The sequence below is a fragment of the Carettochelys insculpta genome, chromosome 1 (assembly GCF_033958435.1).
Source record: "Carettochelys insculpta isolate YL-2023 chromosome 1, ASM3395843v1, whole genome shotgun sequence".
Lineage (NCBI taxonomy): Eukaryota > Metazoa > Chordata > Testudines > Carettochelyidae > Carettochelys > Carettochelys insculpta.
In genome coordinates this window covers 59,403,271-59,418,418 of record NC_134137.1, presented here as the reverse complement: position 1 = coordinate 59,418,418, position 15,148 = coordinate 59,403,271, and the positions used below count along the sequence as shown (strand labels likewise).

Genomic DNA, 15,148 nt, shown 5'->3' with positions numbered 1-15,148 from the left:
CCACCCTGTGAACGGTGTGTACTGCCGGCTTGTATACACTTGCCAGCCAATGTTGCATGCTGCGCATGTGCAACCTGGCGTTCTGTACCACAAACGTAGCCGCTGCCATGTGGCCCAGCAGCTGCAAGCACGTCAAGACCGGCACCGTAGGGCTGAAGGTGATGACCTGCACGAGGGAACCGATGGCTCGAAAGCGAGCCTCTGGTAGGTATACTCTCGCCAAGACCGAGTTTATGCGAGCCCCTATGAACTCTATGTCCTGTGAGGGGTCTATCTTTGATTTTGCCAGATTGATAACCAGGCCAAGTGAGGAGAACATGTTTGCTGTGACGCGTATCATGCGGAGAACCTCCCTTTTCGAGGTCCCTTTGAGCAGGCAGTCGTCCAGATACGGGAAAATAAACACCCCCTGTCTGTGCAGGTAGGCTGACACCACTGCCAAGGTCTTGGTGAAGACTCTGGGAGCCGAGCAAAGGCCAAACGGTAGGACCTTGTATTGGAAGTGTTCGTTGCCCACCATGAACCGGAGAAAACGTTGGTGAGCCGGATGAATGGTTATGTGGAAGTACGCGTCTTGTAGATCGAGGGCTGCGAACCAGTCTCCATCGTCCAGTGCTGTAAGGATGGAGGCAATAGTGATCATCCGAAAACGTTGCTTGCGCAGATACCTGTTGAGGCCACGAAGGTCTAAGATGGGCCTCCAGCCTCCTGTCTTTTTCTCCGTCAGGAAATACCGAGAGTAGAACCCTTTCCCTTGCAGTTGCTCCGGCACCTTTTCCACCGCCCCTATGAACTCTAGGTGGGCCACCTCCTGCCTGAGCCTGGCTACATGGGAGGCCTCCTGGGGGTGGGGCTTGGGCGGGGGTCGCGGCGGTGGGAGCGACTGGAAGGGGATGGCGTACCCCGTGGCTATGATCTCCAGCACCCATTTGTCTGTGGTGATCCTTTGCCACTGGTCGTAGAATGGTCGGAGGCGATGGTGAAAAAGTCGTTTCGGATGATCTTGTGCAATGGTGGTGATGGCGCAGCCCTGGATTTGTATGTCAAACTTGTGGCCTTTGGCCCCGCCCCGAGGACGTACGGCCCTGTTGTGAGCGTCGCCTGGGGGTTCTGTACTGCTGGTGCTGCTGATGCCGCCCTTGCTCGTAACCCCTGTGATACTGGGGGCGCTGTTGCTGGTATTGGTACCGCCTTTGCTGTGGGTAGTACCTTTTCTTTGAGTATGGAGGGGTGTAAATCCCCAGGGTCCTGAGTGTGGCTCTTGAATCTTTACTGGAATGAAGGACCGAGTCAGTTGATTCAGCAAACAGCTTCTGCAAGTCGAAGGGAAGGTCGATTATCTTCGCCTGCAGATCTCTCGGTATGCCCGAGGTCTGGAGCCAGGACTCCCGTCGCATCACCACTGCAGTTGCTGTGGAACGTGCTGCCGTGTCTGCAACGTCCAAAGCAATCTGAACTTCCATCCTCGCAGCCGCGTAGCCCTCTTGCACTATGGCCTTGAGGACCGGCTTTTTGTCCTCTGGAAGCGAGTCCATGAGGGAAGTTAATCTGGCATAGTTGTCGAAATTATGGTTCGCCAAGTGCGCTGCATAATTTGCCATTCGCAAGGTTAAAGTGGAGGAGGAGTAGACCTTTCTGCCGAACAGCTCTAGCTTCTTGGCATCTTTGTCCGTTCCCCCTGTTTTAAATTGAGATGTTTTTAATCTTTGCTGCGAGGACTCCACCACCAAGGAGTTTGGCTGGGGGTGGCTAAACAAGAACTCCATGCCCTTCGCCGGCACGAAGTATTTCTTATCCGCTCTCTTTTGGACAGGCGGAATAGTTGCCGGGGTCTGCCATATGGTAGTGGCGGACTCCAAGATCGCTTCATCAAGCGGGATTGCTACTCTGGAGGAGGCCGGGGAGCTCAAATTTTTAAGGAGCTTATGATGTTTCTCTTGCACTTGTGCTGTCTGGATGCCTTGCGTGAAAGCTACCCTCTTAAACAGCTCCTGAAACTGTTTGAGATCGTCCTTGGGATGGACGTCCCCTAAGGCCGTGGCCTCATCCGGGGAGGAAAACGAGGAACCGCTGGGGTACATTTCTTTGGACCCTTCCGGTTCTTGATGGTGACGGTGCGCCCTCTCGCAGGAGGTTTGCGAGGGAAAATCTCGTGGGTCCACGGCCAGTCCCCCCTGGGATGCTTGAGTCTCCGTCCCCGATCGCGATTGCCCTCGGGGGTACGAGGTAGTATGTGGGGATCTCTCCCTGGTAGATTGCCGATGGTGTCCATGCCCCGCGTGGTAGGGACGACCATGGCAGTATAGGCACTGTTCCTGGGAAGGTGACCTTGACCATTCCGTTTCCACGTACCCTGTGTGTCTGGGAGAGGGGGATCGTCGAGACACTGGAGAGAGCGATTTTGCATAATAGTCCAGGGATTCAAATCCCAGGAAGGGCGAGGGTGGTGCCAGCCATGGGGAGGCTGATTGCAGGAAAGGAGAAGGGGGCTCCGGGTAGTCTAGGGGGGGGCCCCTGCCTTCTGGTTGGAGTCTGCAACATGAGCGGAGGGCTGTGAGAAAAGAGCTCCACAGCCCTGTCTGGAGAGGGGCTGCAGTGCCTCCTCTTGTGTGCAGCCTTCCCCCTCCCTTGAGGAGGTAACTCCGCCCCCTGATGGGCGGGGGATCCCGGCCCCGTCGGCACTGTGCTAGGCACGCTGGAGGGCGGTGCCGCACGTGCGGAGTCCTTCTGCGCCTGCAGGCTACGTGCCTGCGCGCTCTGCACCGCCGGTTCCCCGGGGGTCGGTGCCGCTGCCTGCGGTGCCGCTGGTACCGGCGCTTGCTTAGCCGCCGCCCTGCCTGCGGTGCGGGGCGGCTGGCTGATCATCGGAGGCTGAGCCGCTTCCACGTGGCTCTCCGTGCCGCCGCCGATCAGCTGTTGCTGCGGCTGGGGGCTGCTCGCTCCTCCCGTCCCGCTCACTGTTGCTGCCGGCAGGGATCGGGTTGGAGAAACTTTCCTCCGTTTTTGCGCTGATGGAGTGAGGGAGGCAGCTTTCCTTCTAAGGGCCCCGGAGGGTCCCTCCTGCTGCGGCCGCTCCGGCACGTCTGGCTGGAGGGCCTTGTCAAGAAGCAGCAGTTTAATTCTCATCTCCCTGTCTCTCCGTGCTCTGGTCGTTAATTTTGCACAGAAGGCGCATTTTTGTGCCACATGGGACTCCCCCAGGCACCTTATGCATAGACTGTGCCCATCGGACACTGGCATCGCCTCTCGGCAGGACTCACATTTTTTAAAGCCTGAGGAGGACATTGTTGGTGAGTCTTTGAGTTTGTTTGTGGGTACTTAGCACTTCTTTGTGCTGTTTCCCCGTCCGATGGCCTGCCTCCGCAGGAGGGCTGATGGCCCTAGCTCCCGGCCTCCGGCGCTTGTTACTGGGACTGGCTTGAGCTGTCCCTCCGTAGCTTGTTTGTTGTTTGTTTTTTTTTTTTTTTTTTTTTACAAAATAACAACCGGTTACTTATGGTATCCTAAAGAACTGAAAAACTTTAAAGAGAAAACAAATAAAGGCGTTGAATACGCTATGTGGCTTTAGCCTAGTCGGATTCCGTCTGCAGCCGACGGCGGTTAAGAGGAACTGGCGGGGACCGGATCGCGCACATGGCCAGGAGCGCGCCAGGGAGCGGCGCGCGCCGGCGCATGCGCGGTCCGGCAGAAACTGCTTGGAAGATCCGATCTGCGGCGCTGGCCAAGCCGTCACCTATGGTGGAGCACCCACGGGGACACTCGAAGAAGAACTGGGGATTGGCAGCTGCTGGCCAGGCAGAAGCCTGGAGAGAAGCAATACAGAAGATAAAAAAGCAGTCAAGTAGCACTTTAAAGACTAACAAAATAATTTATTAGGTGAGCTTTCATGGGACAGACCCACTTCTTCAGACCATAGCCATACAAGAACAGACTTAATATTTAAGGCACAAAGAACCAAAAATAGTAATCAAGATTGACAAATCAGAAAAAAAATTATCAAGGTGATCAAATCAGAGAGTAGAGGGCAGAAGGGTGGGGTGGGGGAGTCAAGAATTGGATTAAGACAACTATGCAAAAGAGCCCCTACAATGACCCAGAAAATTCCCATCCCAGTTCAAACCACATGTTAATGTGTCGAATTTGAATATAAAGGAGTCCAGCAGCCTCTCTGTCAAGAGTGTTGTGAAAATTCCTCTCCAGTAACACACAAACTCTTAAGTCATTAACAGAGTGGCCCACTCCATTAAAATGTCAGCTGACCGATCTGAGGATCAGGAGTGTTTTGATGTCTGTTCTGTGCCCATTAATTCTTTGTCTAACAGAGTTTGAAGTCTGTCCAATATACAAAGCATCTGGGCATTGTTGGCACATGATGGCATATATGATGTTAGTTGAGGAACATGAGAATGTGCCTGTGATTCTGTGAATAACCTGGTTAGGTCCAGTGATGGTATCTCCAGAATATATATGTGGACAAAGCTGGCAGTGGGGTTTGTTGCAAGGAAAAGTTCCAGGACTGGTGTTCCTGCAGCACAGACTGTGGTTGTGGGTGAGAATCCTCCTATGGTTGGGAGGTTGTAGGAGAGAACGGGCCTGTCACCGAGGGCCTTCTGGAGTGTGGCATCTTGATTAAGGATAGGTTGTGAAGAAGTGGGTCTGTCCCATGAAAACTCACCTAATAAATTATTTTGTTAGTCTTTGAAGTGCTTCTTAACTGCTTTTTTGTTTTGATATTATATAGACTAGCACGGCTTTCTCTGTTACAGTACAGAAGATAGTGCGGTATGCTGTTAACACCCTTATTTCTGCTGCATGCAAAGCTGTGACCTTGGTCAGCAGCGGCTGCTCTCCAGCCTAGAAAGCAGCAGCATAAAAATAAAGTTGGCATGGTATGTTATTGCCACCTTTACTTTGGTAATGCTTCTTAAACTGCCTTTGGAGCCCGGCACACAACAAATAATCACTGCTCTCTAGCCATCCAGCCTTGAAAGCAGTGCTGAAGTAATGGTGGCAATACCATGACTCCCCTAAAATAGCCCTTGAACTTCCTTTGGGTCAGGAGCACCAATCAGAGGAAAGCTGATCTTCCCCCATGAAATCTGTATGGTACAGTTGGCACTTCCTGGTCCACCATTGTCAAGACCTGACCAGTCCCAGAAAAGGGAGTTTGTCAGACAAGGAGAGGTCAATGCTGGCCCCATTTCCTGCTGTCCTCTGGGATCTTCCAGGGCCCCTGGGTCCCCGCCTGGCCACCAACTCCACTACCAGGCACCTTTCCTGACTGCTGACCCACCTGTCAGTTCTGGCCACTGGGCTCTGCTCCCAGCTCCCATGCTGCCAGCACAGCTCCACTCCCAGCCCCAGCCAGGCTTCTGCCCACCAGCCCAGCTCTGCACTCCTGCCACTGGCCTTCTACTGCTGTACTCCGAGCCAGTCTCCTCTCAAAGCCACCAGACCAGAGAGGTTCAAGTGTTGGGTGACCATATTGCCCTGTCCCAAAAATGGGAAAGGGAGATGGGGGTGGGGGGAAGGGGTGGCTACTCCCGGCTGCACCAAGCCCTGGGGAGCTGGTGCTTCCCCCTCTCCCAGCCCTGAGGAAGCGTCAGCTGCAGGCACTCCCTTCTCCCCCTGGCCCCGGGAAGTGGCAACCATGGGGCGCTCCCTCCTCCCCAGGAAAGCAGAACCCACGGGTGCTCTCACCCCGGAGCCCCAGAAAAGCGGCAGCAATGGGCGCTCCCTGCCCAGAGCCCCAGGAAAGCAGTGGTAGCGGGTAATCCCGGCCCGGAGCCTCAGGGAAGCAGGGGCAGTGGGTGTGCTCTGCCCTGGAGCCCCCAGGAAGCAGCAGCAATGGGCACTCCCATCCCCCTCCTAGCCCCTGAGAGCCTAAATACAGGACACTTTGTCCTTTTTAAAAATAAGTCAGGATGCCTTTTTGGCATCCCAAATACGGGACTGTCAAACCTAATACGGGACAGATGGTCACCCTCCTCAAGTGGCTAAAGTGAAAGCACACAAAAGATTAGATTTCATGATCTAACATGCATTTTTCATGGCCATAAAATTGGCAGGGCCCTGATAAAATCTCTCAATATTCTTATGAGAATATTGGAGGAATATACCTTCTCTTGCAATACACTGTTATTGTCTTCAGCTGAGATATACGATAAGATGCTTTTTGCAACACAAACACAATATAATAAATGGCAGTCACACACAAACACGCACAAACAAAATACTTCACCTTCAGAGGTCTGCAGACACCTTCTGTAATGTGCCCAACTACTTCTTGAATATTTTCTTCAACGCCTACAGTTAAAAAAATCATGCATTATGCAAATTTACATTAATTTCTTTTCTTCCTCAGATTTGCTGATTTTGGTTTTAATCATTGGTCATATCTCTCTACTAAAAGCAATGTGTGTGTGTCCTACTAACAATGAAACCTACTAGTCCATGTTAATTTTGAGATTCTCTATTCAAGCAATGCAGAAAGCCAAATTTCCTACTTCACAATACAACACGTTGAGTGAATATTTTAGTACTCTATACTCACAGCAGAATTTTGGAAATATATTTAGGGCTTGAGAAAACACACAACAAATCAAACTAAAGGTATCTAGCAAGAAGTTGTCATGATGCCACTCCAAATTTCAGAACTTACTGAGGAAAATGGGCAAAAATAAACTTCCCGCTGTAGAAGCTCAGAAAACAGTATAATTTACCTTTGTGGCAGGGTAAGAACTGGAAAAGCAGGAGTCCACATCAACGTTAGCTACATCTACACTACAGCTATGTCTACACTATAGTGACCAAGTCACTGTCAGAAGAGATCTTCCAAAAAACTTCTGTTGACAGAGTGCAGCCACACATGAAAGCAGATCGAAAAAGCAATCTGCTCTGTTGACAGTGTGTGACCAGACTGCCCCACCCTCTCTTGCCAGAATTGTGACCCAGAAGTCCTGTCTGTTGACAGAGGGCCCCCAGGAGCAGCCACGTGGTTTTTTGTCGATTCGGTCAAGAAAGGTGTCCTGCCTTTTCGGGGACAGGCAGAAGGCTGTCGATGAAAGTACCAAGTTAGGTCAACAAAACATTTTGTGTGTGGATACCACGCAAATTTTGTCAACAAAACTCTCTAGCGTAGGCATAGGCTGTCTTAATCGCATACTTATTTTCCTGCCATAGCATACTATGCTCCAGAATCTGAAGAAGTGGGTCTTTCTCACGAAAGCTCATTACCTAACAAATAATATTGTTAGTCTTTAAAGTGCTACTGGGACTGCTTGCTTTGTTTTATAACAGATACTTGTTCATTGGAACCTTAACTAGTTTGAGTGAACAGTGCAAACAAATTTTCATCACAAGCCAACAAAAATCCCTATCGTCCTATCTTGTCATGAAACATAGTAATCAGTACTGTCACAAATTTATCCAACTAGAAATAGCTGCCCAACAGGTCTGAATTTAATTTCGACTCAAAATATATTATCAGAGTCAAAACATCTCTAATTGTAATTTAAAACCTATCAACATGAGTTCAACCTCAGATTAGGCCCATGTGGTAAATTGTAACTAACTGTGGTTAAGCCATGTGATAAAGATCAGGTGACCCTAGGCCACATGTTACTTCCCTATTTCACACCAAAACAGATGATCTGTTAGCCACAAAATGAAAACACAAATTGTGATAACTGCAATCCTTGGGAAGCAAGAACACAGACAAACCACATCATTTGATACTGATGTGAGAAAGGTTGCTGATGCAGAAGCAACTAAAACGAGGCAACTGCACTGTATTAAAGAGCTTTAATGCCATAAATTGGTAAATCAACAGTCACTTAGAAATTTAACACAAAAACACTGACAATAAGGAAAATCAACTAACAGAGTATGGTACACCTACTTTGGAACTATTAGTATCTAAAAGAGATGTACCTAATTCTGCATTATTCCTTTTAAGTGCACACTTTAGTGCTCATCGGCAGAAAAATAAATACTTTCCCTCATACACATTAGTACAAAAAAAAGGTTAAAATGAAAAAAAAATCAGTTACAGAAAATCGAGGTAGTAATACTTTACACACAGCTACAATGATCTGTTCATGCTGCATGTAGAGACAGGCATTAATGTAGATAATTTTTTCATTTGGCAATGTTCATTTAATATAATTAAGTCTTCCAGCTCTGTTAACTGCACAACAGCTGCCACGCTGACCCAAAAGGTTACGGAATACTTTTTTTTTTTTTTTAATAACTCCCAAAGTCCCAGAGCTTTAGCACCTGCACAGTGGCAGAAAGCAGATGTGAGTAACAGGCAAGAACAAGTTAAGTATATTGCTCCTACTCAGTTTTGGCTGCTGCTTTCCCATAAGTCCTTTTAACTTCACAGGATGCGGGGGTCTCTGTTACTTCCATTTATCAAAATCCTTGAAATTCTCCCTTCCTGTGGAGCTCAGAAACTCTGCAATAGAGGACAGTCCCTGCTATTTCTTTCTTTTGGAGCAACTAAGATCCAAAGGAGGAACAGTTGGCTTCTGTTCTGGCTCTGTGATGTGGGGGGTTAAATTTCTTTGTACTTGCCATTTCCCCTTTAAAATTTAAAATAGCCCAGCCATTGGACTAAAGTAGAAGTTAAGAGTTTGAAATCCAAGGCTTTCAAATAGTTTTAAAATATTTTAACCATAGGATAATGTACTATTTGACAATTTTTATTCAAAAACAAAAGGCAGTTTTCTTAAAATGGGAGCTTAGACTTTTCACATTTTTCTTCAAATGTGTCACTTGAGCCTTCAACAGTTTTTCCTCCATCAGTATGAAACCTCCATCCTCCTCACTCTCCCCTTGCCTTCCGACATCAACATTTCCAAGATACAAGCAGGGCATCCTATAAGGGCAATTTTACAAAGCCCTTTTTCAGAAATGAACTTGTGTTCTGAAGTCATGCATGGAAAGTTCCCTTCTAAATATGCCAAGAGGGCAGGAAAACACATACATTACTGAGCTCTGGACTATCCATTTTGATTAATGGTTTTTTGCCTAACATACTGAACTAATACATTTTCTGAAGTATTTACGATTCCAGCCACCCTCAGTGGAGCAACTGAAGCCCACTCTAGAAGTTTTGTAGTAGTTTTCTTGCATATTGCTCACCACTACTTCTGTTTCTACAGATCTCCAAAATATTCATTAAAATCTAACAATACCTTGAGTAGTTACAAGTTTCAACATAGCTTCCAGATGCTCTTTTTCAGAAGCAGTAGCTTGATGAAGCCATGCCAACATGTCGCCTACATATCTGCATAAATACAAGAATTTCCACAAAGGATTTATTGTATGATTGACCAAAAGATTATGTAATGCACAATATCATTAATATCCTACCTCAAAGGATCATGGGAGTGCATTTCTATAGGTCGGGGAGTACCCCCTGGACCTCCTCGGGTAAGAGCATCTATAAAGCCACGGACTACTGCGCTTCTTCTAGCTGTTCCAAACTCATCCAGCGTATACCTATAATTGAAACATGAAGACACTTACGGGAAAAAGAACCAACAAAAAATTTTCTCTCTCTCAATTTACATTAGCCTAAATTAAGAGCAATGCACTAATGCCCATTAATTTGGCTATATATAAAGTTGCGTCAATGTTTCCACTATACACAGTCCAAGCTCTGAGGCATGAGATTTAAGCTGTAGAAATCGGAGGCTACGTCTGCACGATGAGGTAAATTCAAATATTTTTAACATTGATTTTGTAACGCTGAATTTTATGAATTTGAATTTGAGCAGATGGTAAAGATTTGGAAAAAAGAGAGTTGCTGAGGGGAGGGTTTTTGGTTTCCGAGTTCATTATACAATATCTGTGCACAGTTTGTGTTCTCATCTGGCCCTCCACCCACTCCTCCCTGCATGAAGGGGTCCCAAGTTAGAAGAAAGAGGATAGAAAAGGCTAGGAGAGAGAAAAAAAAAGTGTGTCTTCTCTCTTCACTACACAGGAATTGCCTTCATGGGTGGATGGCAGCAGTGCCTAGAAAATCTTAGCCACCAGGGGAGACTTTCCCCTGGCAGTAGCTAGCCCCACGGATCTTTGCTGGGGTGGGAGGGGCATAGGAGGTGCTTAATTGGTGGGGGGGGCAGTTGAAGTAGTGCCCCTGTGTGGCAGAAAGGCCCCAAAAATTTTAGCCACCGGGGGAGACTTCCCTGCAGCGGTAGCTAGCCGCCCCCCCCCCCCCCGGTCCTTGTTGGGGGGGGCGGTATTTCAGTGGGGGACTAGTTGAAGTAGTTCTCCTGGGCAGAAGAAAGCCCCTGATAATCGTAGCCGCTGGGGGAGACTTCCCTCTGTGGTGGCTAGCCCCACCAGGTCCTTGTTGGGGCAGTGGATGTGGAGGGGGGGTTCCAGTGAAGGACCAGCTGAAGTAGTCCCCCTAGGCAGAAGAAAGGCCCCAAAAATCGTAGCTGCTGGGGGAGACCTCCCTCCCAGTGGCTGTAAGTCCCCACAAATCTTTCCTGCCCTTGGAGCTCTCACCGTGCGCAACCCAGGACATGGTGCTGCCTGGCAGAATGGTCAGCACCGAATGGTGGGCACATCCTTGTATTGGATTGGGGGCTAGCCACATGATGTGGCTGGGTGTGGCAAAGACCCTGACTGCATGGCGCCTATGGAGGAGTGGGGGAAGGGGTGCACACAAATGTAAACCTCTGAGACGTTTCTTGGCCTCTGATGCAAGCACGACCCCCATAACAGCCTTGCTGCCATGTGGTGCATCAGGGCAGCAGCTCTGTTCCATCCTTGACATTACTACTGCTTTCCTGGGCCCTTCCTAATTCCAGTTATATCAGGCATGCTTGTGCAGTCTCCCCAGTGCACACCTTTCCCTAAGGACCAGGAACCAAGAGCTCTATTCTCTCCATACTTCCTCCTTTCTTTCTCCACATCCAGAACTGCTACGGGCCTTCATGCAGTATGCCTCTGTGACATATTTCCTGGCTTTCTACTAGTCCCATCTGTTCCTCCTCAGATGAGCTCCATTCTCAGTCGATTCTTGTTCATCAAGCCTGACTCTTCTTCAGGTGTTTCCCTATCAGGTTACTTACCCATTTGGGGCCACATTAACTCTTTCCAGGCTCATGTGGAAGAGGGACACACCATTACACACCTTCCTTTAAATTCTTTATTAATAGAGCATTATATGAATCATTCTATTTTTCTTCCAGTTTTTGGGAACTTCCCCAGTGTTCCCATACTTATTAAATATCAACATTCAAGGTCCACAGAGCTCCTTGACCGCATCTTCTAAAATTTTTGGCTGCTTTTCCAGACCTGATTCTTTAAAGATGTTTTACTTTAGTCCAGTAGCTACTGTTTAAGATCCTCCCCAGTTACAACTGGAAAGTATGCCATCATAATATGGTATGACTATATTATCTAGCTTTCCCCAAAATACAGGTCAGCTTTTTCTGCATCATTATTGACAATTCTACCATTTCCAACTAGCAACAGACTAACACCACTATTATAATTCCTTTTGTATACATAAATTCCTCCGAAGGGTTCTTATCTCAGCTCGACGTAGATTTTTCCTTATATTTTTGTGTGTTTCATAATTTTCTACAATTCTTAGCTTCTGTGTTTATATTATTTACTACTTCCTCTTTCTTTTTCAGATTTATTTTTATGTATCTGCTTTTACTTTCCCTCTAAACTTGTGAGCACTGAAAACAAATGCATCTTGAAATGTCATACAAATTTTCGAAACCTTGTCTCTTTGCAAAAAGAAAAAGTGATTACATATTATCAGAATGTTCTAAATAGGGGCAATGATTACTGCTCCTGCAGAAGAAATCTCTACCACATTTTCAAGAAATGTGAATACTTCAAAGGTTCATTGAGAAGAGTTATATTCTGTATGCCATACTATTAAGGACGACTTGTACTTGTACAAAGCTTTTTTTTTCTTTAATAAACACTGACATTGCAAGAGCGTTTGCTTTTAAAATATTTTCTTTTACCATTCACAAACCATTATTCTTTTGCACAGGTGGTGGGGTTAGTGCTACCCTGCTCTGAAAAGATCAATAAGAAAAGTTTTATTTATCTTGACTATAAACTACTAGTTTTTTTTTTTTTTTGCAAAAAATAAGCACATTGAAAGATACCTAAATTTCTGCATAATCCATTGTATTTTAACCCCAAAATTAAGTCTGTTTGCCCACCATTGTTAAAAATGTAAACAAAACACATGCCAGTCAGTGCTTGCTGAGGAGTCTAGTCAAAGGTATACTTTTTAACGAATTTTGTCACTTAGAGTATCTGATTAAAGTAGTAGAGAGCTAATGTCTACTCACAGAACCGGGACAACAGTGCCTCACCCTGAAAAAATAGCATTAGACCACAGATGTTCTGCACAAACCAAGCTGATTCATTTTTCCAAACAAGCAATAATATTTTGGAGTATTAGCGATATGGGAAATTGACAAGATATTGCAATTTTGCTCATCAGTTTTCAGAGCTGTAACAACATACTGATAAATATGTTTATAAGAGGAAACAGAAAATTATATTTTAATTTTTACCCTCTATAGAATACAATACATTATAATCATGGACATAATTCTGCATTGTATATAAATTCAGCACTAATTATTATTTGCATTCAAAAAGCTGCATTTACTACAGCTTTATAATAAGTACTCATTATGGAGCAGGAAAACAGTATTTGGATTCTCTTAGTTTCTCTTCCAACAATAGGCCAAATTCCCAGTGGAGCCATAATTGCAGATGGGGGAGGGAATAACGTGGAGAAAACCTTGAAAAAATCTTCAGGGAAATGTCCCTCCCTGCTGTGGCTGCTCATGCGTCATCTACAAAACCCACAGTTTTCAAAACTATCTTTATTCTAGTTGGGAGGAGGAAGTGAATACCCAGATGAAGCATTTATTTCAGTTGCTCTGGACTGGCTGCAGTTCCAGGAAGCGAACAATACGTCAGGATTGCTCTTAACTTTTGTTAACTAAGTATAACAAAACAAAACAAAAAACAAAAACAAAAACTCAAAATATTAAAAGCAAAAGTGTTTTTATTTTTTTAACTGTTGCCTCATCCCCATTTTCCCAACTTTTGCTTGTCTCAAGAGGAAGCTATATTAAATGCAAAGGCAAGTTTTCTGGTAAGACAGATGACTTTCAGTTTGCACAACAGTACTGTTTAAATCTCTGAATATCTCATCAAGGAGGACAATACCAGATTGAAGACTTCTGAAGTGTTACTTCCACTACTGTGTTGTGTGCAAGAATGGCTGTGGGGTTTTTTGTTTGTTTTTAAATGAAACAAACAAGTAAAAAATATAACCTTCAATTCAAGTCACCATAATATAGTACATCGCATTATGTACATTTTCTCCTTTTTTGACATCACCCTGGCTTCACAAAATCAAAACTACAATACAAGGTGAAAGTATTAACATATTTCTCAAATTTAATATTATATGAACACTAGAATACAAGCAACCAAGTCTCTAAAATACCGACAACGTTTCCAAAATACATTGGCTTTACAGACTAAACCAAACACATTTTTAGTGCCCTCTTTGTATCATAAAATATGATGATGACAGACATTGCCATTTTTGAAATAAAAAACTGATAATTTTCTACCTATTCAGAGCTTAGTTGGTGCCAATGAGCACTTGTGAGGTACGTGTACTAGTCCAGTTCCAGTGGCTATAGTTTAAAATCACAGTCAAGTTACAAAGTGAATCAGATAACACAGATAATTGGCTGCAGAAAAGTTATGGTATCTAGAGTTAGTACACTTCCATTGCACTACCAACTTGCCTTTTAACCTTCCTTCCTCTTCCCCACCTAGCTAGCTCTAGCTTAATGTATCATTTTGTGGGAAAACTTGTTGTAACTCAACATGCCTTTGTAGTAAAGACACGATCTCACTCCAAAAAAAAGTTGACCATAATTAAAATGTTATTCTTAGGTAGAAAGTTTATGGCCAGTATATTATATTACAAACTACCAGCTCTGTTCTCTTTGTCTAATCCTACTATTGTCTCTAGAAGAGATTCAGAGTTTCTTAATTGAAGCAAACGTTAGCATTTACTCTTTGAGATACTGTGAAGCACTAATAGGGCATTTCATTAATGTTTAGCTTTTCATTTATTTGAAACAATTTCTTTCACACTCCTAATTTTGCAGCAAAATCAGACATCTGTCTTGACCACAAAGAACCTTCAAAAGGTATCAGAAATATCTTTTCCGCAAGCAGTCATGCTGGCGTTAACAAAGGTTGGAAAACTTCTGTAAAGGTTAATAAGACATCTCTGCACTTTTCAAGGTTCTGAAGCAGGACAATTTAAATACAACCCTGTATTCATTGTAAAAGTATTGTACAGTATGACCCTAATGAAATATAGTGAGCAATAGTGTAGCTTCCCTAACATGGCCTGAAAACAGCATTGGGGAGAGGATGCAGGGAATCTATTTCGTGCCCAGCTGCATTTTTATGCACTCACCAGCCATAATATAGTTAGAGAGCACAGCACTACGTAATGAATGGCTGCCCTCAGTAAAAGTTGGGGAAGCACAGGGTAAGGCCATACCTCCTTCAAGTAAGCCTGCACAGCTGTCTGGGCATGTGGAGTTGTACATCCTGCACTCCCTTCTAAGTTTACTGGAGCTCCCTTTGAGCTGTACATCCTCTTGAAACCTATGATTCTCCCAAACATATGACCACACTTTAAAATTTAGACACAATCTAGCACTATATATTTAACCACAGCGATGCCAAAAAAAATTCAAAACTACCAAAAAATACAGCACAAAAAGTTACTTTAAAATATAATAAAGGCCAAAATTATAAGTGTCTGATTCCACCATCATTACTCACCATTCAACAAATACTGCATAACGCTTCTAAAAGTATAGGGAATTAGCACTGTAAAACATTTGTTAACCTTCAAATTATTCTCTTTTGGGGGCTAAAGGGAGATGAAAATATTTTTTCTTTCTATTTAAAATTACTTTCATTTCAAATTACTTCTACACATAGTTACTGAAAATTAATACTGCATTCGGGTCACCGAACAACAACATGAAAGCTGGAAAAAGATAATGGACTTCTGATGTTTTTCAAGCCTTTGATATTT

The 15,148-nt window shown here is 44.9% G+C and overlaps 1 protein-coding gene across 1 annotated transcript in view; it reads right to left on the bottom strand.

The window, feature by feature from the left end:
- Window positions 1–15,148, bottom strand: part of COG6 (component of oligomeric golgi complex 6) — an 88,688-nt gene that overhangs the window by 30,768 nt on the left and 42,772 nt on the right. The window contains exons 9-11 of the mRNA XM_074987057.1: window positions 9,379–9,507; window positions 9,201–9,292; window positions 6,242–6,306 (exon numbers count right to left, since the gene is read on the bottom strand). Of these exons, the coding sequence (XP_074843158.1) occupies window positions 6,242–6,306; window positions 9,201–9,292; window positions 9,379–9,507 (286 nt within the window). The remainder of the gene's footprint in view (window positions 1–6,241; window positions 6,307–9,200; window positions 9,293–9,378; window positions 9,508–15,148) is intronic.